This window comes from Anolis carolinensis, chromosome 5 (genome assembly GCF_035594765.1).
Source record: "Anolis carolinensis isolate JA03-04 chromosome 5, rAnoCar3.1.pri, whole genome shotgun sequence".
Lineage (NCBI taxonomy): Eukaryota > Metazoa > Chordata > Lepidosauria > Squamata > Dactyloidae > Anolis > Anolis carolinensis.
This window is the reverse complement of record NC_085845.1, coordinates 47723632-47741831: the sequence shown is the minus strand read 5'-3', so window position 1 is coordinate 47741831 and position 18200 is coordinate 47723632. Positions and strand designations below refer to the sequence as shown.

General features: G+C 39.9%; 1 protein-coding gene across 6 annotated transcripts in view; it reads left to right on the top strand.

Annotated features, from left to right (window-relative positions):
* nr3c2 (nuclear receptor subfamily 3 group C member 2) overlaps positions 1–18200 on the top strand; it is a 180603-nt gene that overhangs the window by 671 nt on the left and 161732 nt on the right. For 2 of the 6 annotated variants that reach the window (XM_008111996.3, XM_003221723.4), the window contains one exon: positions 12422–14207. In XM_008111996.3, coding sequence (XP_008110203.1) covers positions 12424–14207 — 1784 coding nt within the window. In that variant the 5' untranslated portion in view covers positions 12422–12423. Of the gene's footprint in view, positions 1–3659; positions 3780–4968; positions 5178–10209; positions 10277–12421; positions 14208–18200 lie in introns of those variants that run through there. The other 4 variants (XM_062980956.1, XM_008111995.3, XM_008111994.3 and 1 more) reach the window with 4 other exon arrangements.

Sequence of the window (18200 nt, the reverse complement as noted above, 5' to 3'; positions counted from 1 at the left end):
TTCCACACAGCCCTATATCCCAGAATATCAAGGCAGAAAATCCCACAATATCCACTTTGAACTGAGCTATGAGTCCACACTCAGATAATGTGGGACTTTCTGCCTTGAAAGTCTGGGATTTGGGGCTGTGTGGAAGGGCCACCACTTACTTAGGGCTCATCCATATAACCCAAAATATCAAGCCAGAAAATCCCACAATATCCACTTTGAACTGGGCTATGAGTCCACACTCAGATAATGTGGACTTTCTGCATTGATATTCTGGGATATGGGGTTGTGTGGAAGGGCCACCACTTACTTAGGGCCCATCCACACAGCTATATAACCCAGAATATCAAGGCAGAAAATCCCACTTACTTAGGGCCCTTCCACACAGCCATATAACCCAGAATATCAAGGCAGAAAATCCACATCTGCTTTGAACTGGGATATAAATCCACACTGTCATGTATTCCAGTTCAAATCAGATATTGTGGGATTTCCTGCCTTGATATTCTGGATTATATGACTGTGGAAGGAACCTATAAGGGCCCTTCCACACAGCCCTCTATCTTAGATATCACATTATCTGGGTGTAGACTCAGATAACCCAGTTCAAAGCAGATATTGTGGGATTATCTGTCTTGATATAGGACTGTGTGGAAGGGCCCTAAGTCTCCAAGAAGGTTTGTATTTTGTATCTTTCTATCTATCTTTGGCAAGGAAGGGACTGTTGCCACTTCTCTCGAGGCGCTTGGGATTTCATTAAACTTTATTTCTGATGGGGAAGTTATTTTTGGTCTGGGAATTAAATGGGGAGAGAAACGGGATCAAGATGGGTGTGTGCCACAAGCGAGGGGAGGGGAAGATGTCTGCTGGTGGGAGGAAGAGAGCAAAGGGGGGAAGGGCTTTTCAACCGGATTTTGGGGGGGGGGGGGGAAACAGAGGAGGTGGCTTTTATTGGCTTCACTAAAAAGGCGCAAGTCTCAGAGTCCTTGGGCCCTTCCACACAGCCATATAACCGAGAATATCAAGGAAGAAAATCCCACAATATCTGCTTTGAAGTGGGATATCTGAGCCCACACTGCCATATATCCCAGTTCAAAGCAGATAATGTGGGGTTTTATTCAGCTGTGTGGAAGGGGCCCAAGTTCCCCCCAAACAGATAGATTTGTGTGTGTCTGGGATAGAGGGAAAAGGCCTAATATATTTAGAAAAGATGGAGTGTGTGGAGAAGTGGCTCTGCATTGGAAGGGTCTCTGGAGTTTGGAAGTTCAGGGCTGTCACTTCTCAACTTGAATGATAATAATAATTATAGTCATTCCAAGCAGCACTTGGCCAAGAGGCAATAAAATGCACTCAGGGAACCAAAGGCCAAGTCCTTCAGCTTTTTAATATAGCTTTATGTTGGTTTTTAAGGGAGAGAGAGAAGTATAAATGTTTCTTGCACCTGTCACATTTTGGTGTTTTCCTCAACTTTAACAATCATCATCATCATCCCACTTGGGTCCAACTATGATACAGGCAATAAAATGCACTCAGGAAACCAAGTCCTTGAGCTTTTCAAACAGCTTGGGTTGCTGTGAGTTTTCCAGACTGTATGACCATGTTCCAAAAGCATTCTCTCCTGACTCTTCGCCCACATCTATGACAGGTGTCCTCAGAGGTTGTAAGGTCTGTTGGAAACTAAGCAAGGGAGGTTTATATATCTGTGGAAGATCCAGGTGGGAGAAAGAACTCTTGTCTGTTGGAGGCAAGAGTGAATGTTGCAATTAATCACCTTGATTAGCATTGAAAAGCCTTGCAGCTTCAGGGCCCAGCTGATTCCTGCCTGGGGGAATCCTTTGTAGGGAGCTGTTAGCTGAAATCAGCACAGTAAATAAAGAACAACACTCTAAATACTGAGGAATTCCAGGCATGAAACAATCAGGGCCAGCTAACACCTCCAACAAAGGATTCCCCAGGCAGGAATTACCCTCCACAGATATATGTAAATCTCCAATTTACCTCACAACCTCTGAGGATGCCTGCCATAGGTGTGGGTGAAATGTCAGGAGGGAGTGCTTCTGGGACATGGCCATGCAGCCCGGAGGACGCGTGGTGACCCAGTGATTCTGGCCATGGAAACGTTTGACAACACACGGGTTCTGTTTGCTTTTAAAAGTGAGGTAGATGTATAGATGTTTCATTCATCATTTCATTGATAATGAAATAGATGTTTATTTCTCCAGCCACACTTTGGCATTCTCAAATTAAATAATAATAATAATAATAATAATAATAATAATAATAATAATAATAATAACAACAATCCCACTTGGCCAAGACTAGGATGGAAACAATAAGGTGCACCTAGGGAAACAGAGGCCAAATCTTTGAGCTTTTTTTAAAGAGCTTTCTCTTGGCTTGATATTCTCCTCCATTTTAATAATGATACCAGACTATACTAGAGGTGATAAAATGCAACCAAAGAACCAGAGAGCAAGTCTTCGAGCTTTGAAACATAGGTTTCTATTGGTTTTTAAGGTGTATAGATGTCTATTTCAGTGGTTGCATTTTAGTGTTCTCTTCAACTATAATAATAATGGCCGTAACAATATAAAACAGCACTTGGCCAAGAGGCAATAAAATGCACTCAGGGAAGGAGAGGCCAAGTCCTTGAGATTGTAAACATAGGTTTCTGGTGGTTTTGAAAGGTGAGGAGGTATAGATGTCTATTGCACAGGTTACATTTTGGTGTTCTCAATTTTAATAATAATAATAATAATAATAATAATAATAATAATAATAATAATAATAATAATGTGTTGTTGGAGGCTTTCATGGCCGGAATCACTGAATTGCTGTGAGTTTTCATGGCTTTATGGCCATGTTCCAGAAGCATTCTCTCCTGACGCTTCGCCCTCGTCTGTGGCAGGCATCCTCAGAGGTTGTTGAGGTCTGTTGGAAACTAGGTAATTGAGGTTTATATATCTGTGGAAGGTCCAGTGGTGGGAGAAAGAACATTTTTCTGTTGGAGGCAAGTGTGAATGTTCCAATTAATCACTGGCTACCAGTATTAAAAAAAACCTCTAAAATCAGGACAGTAAATAAAGAACGACGTTCTGAAAACAGGGGAATTCCGGACATGAAACAATCAGGGCCAGCTAATACCTCCCAACAAAGGATTCCCCTAGGCAGGAATCAGCCTGGCCTTGTAGCTGCAAGGCTTTTCAATGCTAATAAAGGTGATTAATTGCAATAGTCACACTTGCCTTCAACAGACTAAAGTTAATTCTCCCACCTTGGACCTTCCACAGATATATAAACCGCACTTGCCTAGTTTCCAATATACCTCACAACCTCTGAGGATGCCTGCCATAGATGTGGGCGAAACCGTCAGGAGAGAATGCTTCTGGAACATGGCTATACAGCCCAGAAAACTCACAGCAACCCAATGATAATCCCAACACTATATGCAGTGTACAGGAGACAATAAAATTAACTCAAGGAACCAAAGAGCACTTTCGGATTTTAAAGGTGTGTGTGTGTGTGAAGAGAGGGATTATAGATGTTTCTTACGCAGGCCACACTTTGGTGTTCTCCTAAACTTTTAATAATGGGTTGCTGTGAGTTTTCCGGGCTGTATGGCCATGTTCCAGAAGCATTCTCTCCTGACATTTTACCTGTATCTATCGCAGGCATCCTCAGAGGTTGTGTGGATAATAATCATCCCCAGCAGCCCTTGGCCAAGACTATAGGAGAGGCAATAAAAGGCAACTAAGGAACCAGAGGGCAAGTCCTTGAGCTTTTTAACATAGGTCTGTTTATTTTTAAGGATGTGCATGTGGATGTTTATTGCACCGGCCACATTTTAGTGTTGAAATATGGGGATTTGTTTGTTGTGAAAAGGAGGAAAGAGGGGGAAAATGGAGGCCAGGGTCAAGAAGAGCTTAGGAGGGAAGCACACCTTGGCACAGGTGGAGTTAATGTCTGCGAGGGGCGGGCAAAGGAAGCCCAGGAAGCTGGATGGAGAAAGCAGAGAAGGTGGAGGGATGGGTCTGGGAAAGAAGAGAGCCAGGGTGAGCATAGGAGCTGGCCCTAACGCTGGGGAATGCATCTACACAGTGGAATTAACCCAGTTTGATATCGCTTTAACTGCAGAGGCTCAATTTTATGCACTCTTTGACAGAGAAGGCTAAATACTTTATATTTCGAGGAGGCAGGGAAGGCGGAGGGATGTGTCTGGGAGAGAGGCAGGGTGAGCACAGGAGCTGGACCTAACCCTGGGAGGTGCATCTATCTAACGCAGTTTGATATCGCTTTAACTGCAGAGGCTCGATTTTATGGAATCCTGGCATTCTTTGGCAGAGAAGGCTAAACACTTTCTCTTTCCACAACTTCCAGGATCCCATGGCAGCTAAAGTGGTACGAACTAACGCTGGGGGTGCATCTACACTATGGAATTAACGCAGTTTGATATCGCTTTAACTTCAGAGGCTCAATTTTTATGGAAACCTGGCACTCTTTGGCAGAGAAGGCTAAGCACTTTCTATTTTCACGACTCCCAGGATTCCAAAGTGATATCAACCCGCATTCATTCCAGTGTGGATGTGTTCTGAGCAGATTCCATTTTTTTTTTTTTTTGCATGCATTAAAAAAAAGGCTTCGGCTATATGTTTTGCTGAACCTGATCCGATTAGTTCCTAAAGCTCATTTACTCCAACCCCCAAACTAGAAATCTCTCCCCACTTCGCCTAAACGCGCGCTCTACCGCTTTAAGGAGCCGATGCCTTTTTTGCAGCTTGTGTCGCAGCAACTTTGGCTCAGTCATGTCGCCCGCCGGGTGAGTGGCATAGCCTCCCGCCCAATGGGAAGCGCCGTGGGCTCGGAGACCGCGGCCCTGTTCTCCTCGGCGGCCAATGGCAGAGCGGGGGGGGGGGGGGCGGGACCTTGCCCTGAACTTTATCTTGAACCATGTGACTTGTGTTTTTTAAAAGGACTTGGCTCCCTCCTTGCTCTCTCCCGCGCCTTCTTCCTCCCTGGATCCTTATGCACTGTGTCATCGGGTTGAGTGGACGGATCCCGAGTTTGACAGGCACTACAGTCTTCCTTTCTTTTGTCCTTGCTTTGCCACAGTGCAAATATTTGACTTTGGTTGGATGACACTTGGAGGGGACGTTTGGATTGTACCAACAGGTGGAAGGAAGGGGAAAGAGGTGGGTGGGAGAGATTGCAAAAATGGGAGCAAACAGTGTGGTTGTGATTATACTTTTTGATTGCATTTTTAATTTTACAGTATACTAGCTTGGGCTTGAAAAAGGCAATGTTTTAATTGTACTAAATGCATAAGGTTGTGGATTAACTACAACCCATATCATGCCATGGTGACCCCCCCCCCCAAAAAAAAAACTCCCATCAGTCCTTAAAGTTTTGTTATGTTGCATAAGTTTGCTCTATCTAGATCAGGCATGGGCAAACTTTGGCCCTCGGGGTGTTTTGGACTTCAATTCCCACAATTCCTAACAGCTGGTAAGAATTGTGGGAGTTGAAGTCCAAAACACCCCGAGGGCCAAAGTTTGCCCATGCCTGATCTAGATGTAATAATAATAATAATAAAACTTTATTTATACCCCGCCACCATCTCCCTGTATCATCACTGTATCATCAGTGGGGTTCAGTGTGCTCTCTGGCTGTAGGGTGAACTACAACTCCCACTGTGGTGATTCAGTCCACCTCAAATCCCTTCAGTAGGTTGACTTAGTCACGGGGGTTCTGTATGCCAAGTTTGGTCCTGGTCCATCATCGGTGGAGGTCACAATTTCCCTGGTTGTGGGTGAACGGCAACTCCCAGAAAGGAAGGTCAGTTCCCCCCAAACCCCTCCAGTAATCAAATTTCACCGTATCAGGTATATGTGCCAAATTTGGTGCAGATTCATCGGTGTTTGGGTTCACAGTGCTCTTTGGAGGTAGGTGAACTGCAACTCCCCCAAATCAAGGTGAATTTTCCCCAAAGACCCCCAGTCTCCTAGAAATCCCTCCAAAAACCCAGCCTTTTTAATTTTTTCTTTTTTTTTCCTTTTGGTCATGGAGGTTCTGTGTGCTAAGTTAGTTCCAGGTCCATTGTTGATGGAGTTCAGAGTGCTCTTAGATTGCAGGTGAACTATAAACCCCAGTACCCACTACTCCAAAATGTCCAGGCCAATTCCCCTCAAAGCCCACCAGTATTCAAATTTGGGCATATCAGGTATGCATGCTAAGTTTGGTCCAGATCCAGATCCATCATTGTTTGGCTTCATAGTGCACTCTGGATGTAGGTGAACTACAATTCCTATAAATCCCTCCAAAGACCTCCAGTATTTTTTGTTGGTCAGGGGGTTCTGTGTGCCAAGTTAATACCAAGTCCATCATTGGTGGAGTTCAGAGTGCATTGGAGTTCAGGTCCAGGGTGGGAGAAAGAACTCTTGTCTACCTGAGGCAAGTGTGAATGCTAATCAAGATGGCCAACTGCACCATCCACACTTGCCTCAAGCAGATGAGAGTTCTTTCTCCCACCCTGGACCTTCCATAGATATATAAACCTCAATTACCTAGTTTCCAACAGACCTCACAACCTCTGAGGATGCCTGCCATAGATGTGGGTGAAACGTCAGGAGAGAATGCTTTTGTAACATGGCCATACAGCCCGGAAGATTCACAGCAACCCAAACTTCTTTAATTATACAATGGAGATGCTTTTTATGTTGTGGGTTCCTTTCTGTGCTGCAAAGAGACAGGTGCTTTGCCAGTCGGTGTCATTTTAAATCAACTATTCCTGGTAGGTTCCCTAGTAAGATTCCATACAGAAAAGGTTTGTCAGCCAAAGAAGGTGATGTTTGGGGAAGATAAAGGGCATGGAAGTTAACTTTTTGGGGTGGCCTGACATCCCAGCCAGAGCCAAGAGTAGGATGTCTGTACATGCTCAGCCGCAGGGAGGGAGATTGCTGTTTTGATGCTGGGGCTGCATGCTTTGTTTGGGTGGGAAGCTGGGTGGGGTGAAGTGGCCTGCTGGGTTTAGAAATTGGGCTGATGTCTGGAGGCTGCAGGATAGGTTTTTAGTATGAATTACTGAGCTGGAAAAATCAGAAAAGGGAAACGGCTTACAGCAACCAAACAGGCATTTAGGTTTGAGGAAATGGTTGCTCTACGACGACATGCATGCTATTAAAGCTTCAGGACTCATATTGGAATACATCAGAATATATCATCTATTTATTTTGTTCAAGTTGCTGAGGATTTTTCCCCTCAACACACATGGAGGTGGGATTCTTTTCAATTAAACTTCTGAATGGGCAGATCATACTAAAAGAAGCTTGGCGAAGGGTAATGTTCCCATCGTCACCCTTATTTTAGAAACAAAAACTTGCTTTATGTAGAGTACACTCAGTTAACTGGCACCCAATTGGATTGGTAGATGCTTGATAAAAGGTAGTTTCTGATTGCTTGAAAGTTGTTATTACAAATAGGCCTGAGTAATACTACAGTATATATCATACTGTACCATACCATGAACTCTGTATTGAGGTGATATAATATTGAAATACAGTAATTAAATGCAGATAAAGACAAACTTAATGCAACACAGTTTTGCTGCATTATTAATATTGATCTTACTTTAATTATTTAAAATATTATTTCTTATATTTTTTCCATTTGCTTGAGATTTGCAGTTGCTTGAATTCTGGTTAACTGAGAGTCTACTGTATAGTCTACTGCTAAAAAGTAGACTCTCAGTTAACCAGGATTCAATTTTGCTTATGTTCAAGTTGCTAAAAGAAATTGCCCCCCTCACTTGGAGCTAGGGTTGTTTTTAATTATACATCTGAATGGGCAGATCATACCGAAAGTAGCTTGTTGAAGGGTAATGTGCTCTCGTCAATCTTATTTTAGAAACAATATCTTGCTTTATGTACAGTAGATTCTCAGTTAACTATGGGGATTGGTAGCTGCTGAATAAATCTATTTTCTGGTTGCTTGAGAGTTACTATTAAAAACAGGCCTAACTAATACTATACCACATAATATACCATATCATAAACTATATATTGACTTGATATTAATATTAATATTTAAAGATAAATAGTTTGGGATGATACAAATCAGACATTGTTATTGTTATCACGTCACTGCTGCTGTAATTTTAAAGAGCCAAAATATGGAATAAGTTTTAATGTTTATATTCGGAAAGTGCTTATTGTACTTTTAAAGGTTGTATATTATTTGATGTCATGGCCTATGGCTGGTACAATAAACAATTCATTCAATATTTAAATACAGCAATTAAAAGCAAATAAAGACAAACACAATTTTACTGTATTATAAAAACTGACTTTATTTTAATTTTTATTTAAAGTACTGTACTATTTTGTTAGTTGCTTGAGTTCTAGTTACCTGATAGTATAACTGTACACATCTATTTTGCTTTTCCCCAAGTTACTGAGAATTTTTTCCCCCTTGACACATTTCTTTTTAATTAATCTTCTGAAAAGCCAGATCATACCGAAAGAAGCTTGGGTAAGGATACACTACCATCTTCAACCTTATTTTAGAAACAAAACTGGCTTTATATACCCTTACACTGTATTTGAAGATAGCTGTTTAAAGTTCTGCAGCCAGCCATGATGGAAAAATCAGTTTTGGTCCAGGTGGTGTTAAATATTGATAGATGGAATGTTGCTTCAGACTACGACGGAATTAGGGACAAAAGGAAAGGCTTAGTGGAGACAATGTGATGTATTCCTGGTTCATATAGTTGGTGCCTGATAAGAGACAGGCTTTTGCAATTTTTCCAAGTCCCTTATTTTCCAGACAAAATAATCAGAAATGTATGTAAATCCTCACTGGATCGTGGGCATAGAAAGCCAGGCAACTTTTGTGTGCTCTCCCTGGCCAAGCTTGGCATGCAAGTGTTTTTTTGAGAAGGCCACCTTACATTAGAGGAGGAATTTCTGGATTAAGTGATACCTCAGTTGAGCTGGGATGTGGGTTGCTAGGAGACTAACATCAGAACTAAAAAGACAATAAGGTATTAATGAAGGGAAGACAATTGCTGTGGTAGTGGACAAGTCAGTAATGGTGTCAAAATTCTCAGATATGCCCTGAGGATAAAATCACATAGAACAACTCTTGTTTCCATGGATGGATATATTTCTGGACTTCACATTAATATTTGAAATGGGTGATAATAGCAAACCTTATTGAAATGAGGGTTGGTGGTGTTGGAGGAAAATTCTGAGAGTGCCTTGGACCGCAAGAAGATCCAACCAGTCCATACTCCAGGAAATAATGTCCGATTGCTCACTGGAGGGAAGGATATTAGAGGCAAAGATGAAGTACTTTGGCCTCATAATGAGAAGACAGGAAATCTTGTAGAAGATAATGATGCTGGGGGAAATGGAAGGAAAAAGGAAGAGGGGCCGACCAAGGGCAAGACGGATGGATGGTATCCTTCGAAGGGAGTGGCTTGACCTTGAAGGAGCTGGGGGTGGCGACAGCTGACAAGGAGCTCTGGCGTGGGCTGGTCCATGAGGTCACAAAAAGTTGGAAACAACTAAACGAATAAACAACAACAAAATTTAAATGAAGGCCATCTAGCCTAAGAATACCAGCTGTAGAAAATGCCTAGAGAGGACACATTTTTTCAGACATGGATAAATGAAACTGCATATTACAGTTCTGCAGATACAAGGGCTGTACTGTATTGTATAAAGGACTGCAGATATTTATGTTACAAGGCTTAAAAATTGCACGAACTACAGTTATCAGGTCATCGGGTGAATTTAGTCTAAGTCAGGTGTCTAAAATTCAAAGACTCAAAAGTCTCTAACCTCTCAAATCTCAGTTTGCCAATATCTCAGTTAATCTCTGAGTTTTTGAAAATTACAAGAATATTTTAATGCCTTTGCTTTTATACAACCAAAACATTTCTTATAGTGGCTAGTAGTAGCTTCGGTACAGAAAGATAAGCAGATGAACCGCACTAGCCAAAGTCAAAACCACATTCTTAATTTTTTACATATGGTTTTGGGAGAAGAACATAATGATAGTGTTAGCCAGGTTTTATTGTGCCTCTGCTGAGAAAGTTTTATTCTCTGTATTAAGGGAAAACAATCTCATTTTTTGAATTTTAAATATGTACGTCAAAAAATGCACATTTTATGATGCAGTATTCCCCCCCCCTAATGTACAACATCCAATTTTGTTTAAATCCAGGGGGAAGTTGAATGATGTGATTCAAATTTGGTGCATTCATGCCATGATTTGCTACAAATGGCTTAATGTGAGTTGATCAATTAATTACCAATCATTTATCAATATGATGTCATGCATGCTTTTGTCGTTTGTTTTGTAAGATGGAATGTGTGACCGTCTTCTGTGCCAGTCCATATATATATATTAGAAGTAATCTGATAGCTTCTCTGTTAATTATTTGCTGAAATTTATGCGGTGTGTTTGTCTCATTTGGGTAGATGTGACTTTGTTTTATACCTAATTTAGTACAGATGTAGAATCTAGTCAACATAAATACTTCAGAATGAATAAGATGACAAGACTACTAGTATTCAGGAATTAAAAAGTTAAATAACTGAAATAGTACATCATCAATAGTACGGCAAGAGCAAGTAAATAAATGATGAAGTAATGCTTAAGTAGGAGGTATATTGTAGAAAAATGAATAATTGAAGCATACTTGCAGAATTTTAAAATACCCATTTATTGGAACATGGCATGGATAAGCTAACAGTGCATCCTAACCCATTCACCTCATGATGAATATATACAGGGTAATGGAAAAATGTCTTAAGAGTCTTCCACTTCTTAGCACAGGACCACATTTGGTATTGGACACGCATATCCAACCTTCTGTGTGTAGAGTTGTAAAGGCTTAACACGAACAAAAAGCTCTGGATCATTGTGATAGCTAAGGGAGTAAATGCAACCTCCATCCAGATTACTACTTCCCATTCGCTATTAGCAGTTGGAATGCAGATGTCTGGGAAGAGCATCCCTCTCATGAGTGGAAGTGGGTTGTACAGAAAAGCAGGATTGAGGCCCAGCCTGCAGACTTCAGCAGGTTCCTCACCTAGATTAAATTTGCTCCCAGGGCTGGTGGGTCTAAGTGGCACTACCATGTGATCAGATGGCACAAAGTTGGGGGCCTGTCCTACTGCTTTTTTGTAGGAAAGAAAAAACATACTAAACATACTAGCTTACAGACACTGCCTCATAGGGTTAAGCAATGTGTTTTTTGGAGGGAGGGGGGCAGATATGTTGCCAACAAAGGGAGGAGTTCATGTTAGTCAGGACACAGCCATTCAAGTTATATAGGATAAAGCAATGGTTCCCAATCTGTGAGTTCCCAGATGTTTTGGCCTTCAACTCCCAGAAATCCCAACAGCTGGTAAACTGGCTGGGATTTCTAGGAGTTGTATGCCAAAACACCTGGGGACCCACAGGTTGAGAAATACTGTGATAGAGCGAAAGGTCCTTCTCTGTCCCACCACCTTCTTGGGTTTAAGTGGTTGGAACAAGAAGAGGACCTTCTCAGTGACTGCTTCCAGACTTTGGAACTCCTTCTCTAGAAAAGTCAGGCAGGTCAAAACATTTTTGTGCCATCAGGCTTTTACAGACAGACTAGGGCTGTATTTTTAAGGTTTATATGTAGTCTTTAATGCATTTTGATATTTTCAGTGTTTCATGTTTTAACTCCAGGAATTATTGATTTGTAAATCTTATATTTATACTTTTATTCATGCTTTTGTATTATTTTAAATATTTTGTTAGCTCATTTGAATCCCATTATCAGGAGAAAGATTATATTTAAATGAATAAAATAATAATAAGTAATAAGTAGATGTGGTCTCTTCAGCTTTGAAGGCCACATAAAGTGTGGCCAAACATTTCTTCCCAGGGATGCAGGTAGCACACTACCAGCTTAAAACATCAAATCCAAGCTCTCCAGTCTCAATCACTGTTGTGAAAAATGACTCTCAAACTAGAGTTAACTATTGATCATATTTAGATAACCTAGTTAAAGTTGTTTCAGTGGCAAAAGAGAAGTAAGAAAACCACTCCCGTCTTCCTTCTCAATTGGCTATGATAATTATTAAATACTCAGTATCATTATAGTAGTAAAAATAATGAACTGATTTAGCAAAAACAGCTAGGAACGTATAAATGGAGGATTAAATGTGTTCTTTTTCTCATCTGTCAATAGTGAAACAAATTAAATACTAAGTGTTTTAAAAAGCTGGACAATATTTGCAATATGTGCAGTACAGTCCCTTGCACGTTTTTCTTGAAAGTAGTATCAATTTTGTTCTGAAATGTATTTGTGAGTTGAGTGTTACCATAGTTCCTTGAAGTGTGAAATAATTGACATGTTCCCATATACTTACATTTCAATCTATTTTTCTTTTATTAGTTATGGAAACCAAAGGCTATCGCAGTTATCCTGAAAGCTTAGATATGGAGAGACGCTGGAGTCAAGGTTCCCAGTCTATGGAGTATACTTCTGCAGGAGCAGAAGAGCCAACTGAAGAAAGAAATAACTATATGGAGATTGTCAACGTGAGCTGCGTATCTGGTGCTTTTCCAAACAACAGTGCTCAAGGAAGCAACAAAGAAAAATCTGAACTACTTTCTTGCCTACAGCAAGATCACAATCAGCCTGGAATTTCAGTCTCTGACATAAAAACTGAACCAGACTCGAAGGAACTTTCTGCAACAGTAGCTGAATCAATGGGTTTGTACATGGATTCTGTAAGAGATGCTGATTTTACCTATGATCAGCAAAATCAACAAGGAAGCCTAAACGCGGGAAAGATGTATCAAAACGTTGAGCAACTGGTGAAGCTATATAAGGAGAATGGCCACCATACCTCTCCCTTGAACACCTCAAGCAGGCCCTTGAGACCCTCCGTAGACTGTGCAAACTCTATGAATGGCAGCATCATGCCTTCAATCATGAAAAACCCTAGAATAACTCAGGAGAGGAGTCCTCCTGACTGTAGTCCTCAAAGTATGACTTCTTCGGTATGCAGCCCTCCTGGAATTAATTCTGTGACTTCAACTACACCCACTAACTTTGGAAATTTCACAGTCAGCAGTCCAGTCAACCAGGGAACACCTTTGTCATGCTCGCCCAACATTGAAAACCGAGGCTCGATGTTGCACAGTCCTCCACATGCTAGCAATATGGGGTCTCCTCTTTCTAGTCCTATAAGTAGCATGAAATCACCAATTTCAAGCCCTCCTAGTCACTGTAGTGTGAAATCTCCAGTTTCAAGTCCCAATAATATTACCATGAGATCCTCTGTATCTAGTCCTGCAAATATGAATTCAAGGTGCTCTATTGCCAGCCCTTCCAATGCCAATAATAGATCTACTCTTTCTAGTCCGGCTGTTAGTACTGTAGGGTCCTCTATGTGTAGTCCGGTAAATGGTGCACTATCTTTTCCTCCATCTAGCACACCTGTTGGACCTGGCACAGGCCAAGACATTGTTTCTAGTCCAGATACAAAGGACGTTAAAGGTGCTCCACAAATTATATTTCCTAAAATAGAGGAAATAGAAAATGCCATCTCTAACAATGAAGTAGCTAATCAAATGAATCTCGTTCGGTTCATAAAGCCTGAACCAGATGGGGTGTTCAGCAGCTCCTGTCTTGGAGAAAACAGCAAAATCCATTCTGAACCCCCATTTTCTGTATCAATAAAGCAAGAATCAGCTAAACATTCTTGTTCTGGTGCTCCTTTTAAAGGGAATCAAACTGTAAATCCATTTCCATTTATGGATGGGTCATATTTTTCTTTCATGGATGATAAAGACTACTATTCTTTATCTGGGATTTTAGGACCACCTATTTCATCATTTGAGGACAGATGTGAAAACAGTGCATTTCCAAACCCAGGCCTATCTGTAGGAATTAAGCAGGAGCCTGAGGAGAGCAGCTATTATCAAGAGAACACTCTGCCATCTTCTGCCATTGTTGGTGTGAACTCAAGTGGACAGTCATTTCACTACAGGATTGGAGCTCAAGGCAGAATATCTCTATCGCGGCCTCTTGGTAGAGAGCAGTCTTTTCAGCACATGAGCTCTTTTCCTTCAGTAAGTACTCTAGTGGAGTCATGGAAATCACATTCTGAACTGTCTGCCAGAAGAAATGATGGGTATCCAGTTCTAGAATACATTCCAGAAAATGTGTCAAGGTAGGTGTGCTTTCCTTACAGCGCTGGTACTCTCTGCTCATGTATGGCAGAATGTTTTTGCATGGTAATATTATTTAAACTTCACATATATACATATAATTTGACTGTGAACATGCCAGATTTTAGTACTGGCCTCCATTCACTCAAGCAGTATGTTAATAATTTTAATTTCCTAAGAATGTTTTATATTTTCACTTATTTTGTTGGTGACATCTCAGCAGGCTTCCAGGTTTCAAGTATCATTGTATGGAGAACACTGGCATGAAGGTTGAACTGAAAAAACTATTGTTCTCAGTGCTTTTCAGCTATTTACTAAAAGTATGAATTTAAAAATATTGAGTGCCTATCAGGGTTTCTTTCATGATGTTTCTGCGATTGTCAGTGTGCTAAGGTTCCAGTGGGCTAAAATTAGAAAATCACAGAGGCTTTTAGCAACACATTTCACCATTTGCTGATTTTCAAGGACTCTCACTTAAATACGTGTGTTCTGAAATACCTCTTGAAAGTAGGGTAGAAAAGCCTAATACCTTTTGAAACAGCTCTAGGGTTATAATATAAAGCAATTATGTCCATTCAAAACTGTGTGTGATTATTCACGGCATAACAGAATGGCTACTTTGTATACAAGCCTGCATTCATAGTCCTGCTTACCCAAGACCAGACTCACTCAACTCTTCAGGACTATTCCACAGTTGTTGTACTTGTACACAGAGGGATTAACCTTTATACTATACAAGTGAGTGCTAAGAAACAGAGATTGTGCTAACCTGTGTTTCAAATGATGTCATGGCAAAATCTAAAGGTCTTTTCTTCATACTACTATTTCTGGATCTTTGTTCAGTCTTTGATAGCTGCTTCATCTTTTTTACCCTTGCCTATTGTTGCTCCTTTTACATTGTGTACGAATTTTTTGTAGTTGTGTGATTCTTACATCTCTGTGTCAGTCACAAATCCATTTTAAATTACTGTACCCGTGCTTCCATATTTTAAAATGAGGAACCAATTCATTCAATGGTGGAGGATTTCCAGCTGGAAAGCTATTGAGAATAGATGGGATGCATAATTATCTCCACTGCCTCCTTTATCTATTGTCCAGATTATCCAACAAAGCACTATGATCTAGAGTGGAAAAATGGAGATGTGGGGAAAGATTTTTCCTCCTACTACTTCTTTAAAGTAAATGTACAGGATTTTTTTAAGGGACTGATTAATTCAGAGGTATTTGAGTGTAAGTTGTAGTTAGCATGGTAGACCGATGGCTTAGATGTCAGTAAGGGAAGAATACAGGCTCTAAAGGACCTATGCAAAGTGGTGAACTGTTCCTGAAAATGAATTCAGCACCTTGCTAGCTCTGTTATAGTTTAGGCTAAAAGACAGAGCAGATTTACCATCCCAGTTTCATTGGAGCCATAAGGCTCTGCAGGATTTAGCCCAAGTTTCCACGGCTGATGCCTTGTATAGATTTGGAATTTCATCTATCATGATATTTGGCCATTTTTACATTATCTTCAGTTGATTGGAGTTATAGCAGCCATGTATGTATATCAGATTGGAAATGGCCTGTGTTCACAGTCAAGGGTATGTTCTAGGACATTTTCTCATCACTCATTGCAGCAGTGGTTCTCAACCTGTGGGTCCCCAGATGTTTTGACCTTCAATTCCCAGAAATCCTAACAAACTGGTAAACTGGCTGGGATTTCTGGGAGTTGTAGGCCAAAACACCTGGGGACCCACAGGTTGAGAACCACTGCATTACAGATTTTTACGCCAGTGGTTTCCAAACCCACTGTGGCATACCTGTTGTTAGGTACTCCTTTCCCTCTTACTCTGGCTTCTGCTGTTTTGGATGTTTTTCAGTAAAAGAATGCCCAATTCTTCCAACTTACAACTGTTTTAAAAAATTCTTATGTTTCTTCTTCCTTTGTCATGTCTCTTGTCTCTCTTGTTTTATCTGTTCTTCATTTTGTTCAGAATATTTAAATATTCTGTTATTTTTCTTATTCCTCTTCTTTGTATGTAAAATTTCTGATTTATCCACTAGATTGATATTTATAACTTTCTATTTTTCTTTGGACATTTTCTTTTCTCTTTCACTCTGCCATTTTATTATTTATTTTAAAAAAATCAGAACTAATACAATGTTACAGTCAGGAAACACTTAAAGAAGAACTTTCCTATAGTAAAACTATATTGCTGGTATAGAATGGTCATTGACACTTTTCTTTGCTGGAATATTTATCACAAAAGAGTTATTGTCCTACTGCTTTGGTATCGCTGAATTTTTTGTCAAATATATTGTTGTGCTAGAACAGATCTTTCATATTATATTTAATCTTAAAATTCCCCCAGAAAAGAAACCTTAATTATCACAACATATCATAGTGAAAAGTCACTTTTGACTGTAAGCTAAACTCTTCTGAGAAAGTCATGATCTTTTTTATCTGAAAAGGGTAATTCTACTATTATGTTAATCAGGTTATCAGGTTATTTTGGATCACTTAAGAAACTGGAGCCTGCTTGCTATATTTCCAATGTTTTGTTCAACATGCATGCATTCAGAGTTGGTGTTATTTCACTTTTGTTCCTATCATCTCTCATAATTGACTGTGCAGAATAGTTACAGTCCAGTAATAGCTGAAGGCTGAAATTTGTTCTTAAGTAACATTATGTTATGTTATATATTATTCTGATGGTTTACTGGTAACTCTTGTACTGATGATGACCAGGTCACACAGAAAAAAGTGCCATTGTAGCATTAGGAAATTCTAAAATTATTGGTCCATATTTTATGGCATAAAAATTTGTACAACATGTTGAACTAGTCATCTAAAGATCTGTGTTCAGCAGTGGAAATCTCTGCCCCGGAGTGTGGTGGAGGCTCTTTCTTTGGAGGCTTTTAAGCAGAGATTGGATGTCCATCTGTTGGGGGTGCTTTGAATGCAATTTTCCTGCTTCTTGACAGGGGATTGGACTGGATGGCCCACGAGGTCTCTTCCAACTCTAGGATTCTATGTGAGTTTGGAAAGTTGTAGAAGACATCTATTCCTCTCTCATAAAATAGGGGACAGAAATAGTGCTTCAAAATAGTTATATTACACTATACAATACAATACACTATTTTTACATTTAAATGTGATATGCATTAGAGGCCAAAATATCCTGTGATTTAATAACCTAGAAAAATAATTAAAGTAGTTCCTGATACTTTCTCTGAATTCAGTTTACCATAACTCATACTTTGTTTGACATAGAAACACCTGTCACCCAATTTTTAATTTTCTAATGACTTAAAAAACTCTTATATTTTCTGACCTAAACTATGATAGTGTTTTTAATCCCCCCAGGAGCTAGAAGTATCTGAGGTGAAATATCTGGTTAGGAAAAAGTTTTAATAGGGCACTTTATGTAGCTTAATTGTTATACTTAAAGCCTGAGTTAGAGATTATAGATATTTATGTACAACACTTGGATTAACATTGTTTACATTAAGAAAACTTAATTTTTAAGGGAAAATGTTAACATAGGCCTAGACCCAAATGTTAGTACCAAACACAATCGTTCCATTGAATCACTTGTATGTAGTACGTCAACATTTATGCAAATCCCATTGCATCTATGGATTTATTCTAGTTAGGACTGACAATTGGATTCAGAGCATATTCGTGGATGTCTAAAGTCATTAGATGTACAGGTATTCTATATAGCATGATGAAGCTCTTTTCAGCGTTGTATTGGTGCTTTGAATTGACCAGTTTGAAGTTTGGCTAATGTTATTGCATACATTGGATAACAAAGTAAATTTGTAAAACAGTGCATTTTTACAAGTAGAAAACTTTCTGTGGAAAAATATATCCCTGGAAAATACTGTATTTGATATACTGGCAATCCCCAAGAACAACATAGGTTCTTATGTTGATTTTGCTTTTAAGTCAAAACAGTGTAACTCCAGCCACACACATGCGCACACATAAGCTTTGGATAGCAAAAGGGAGG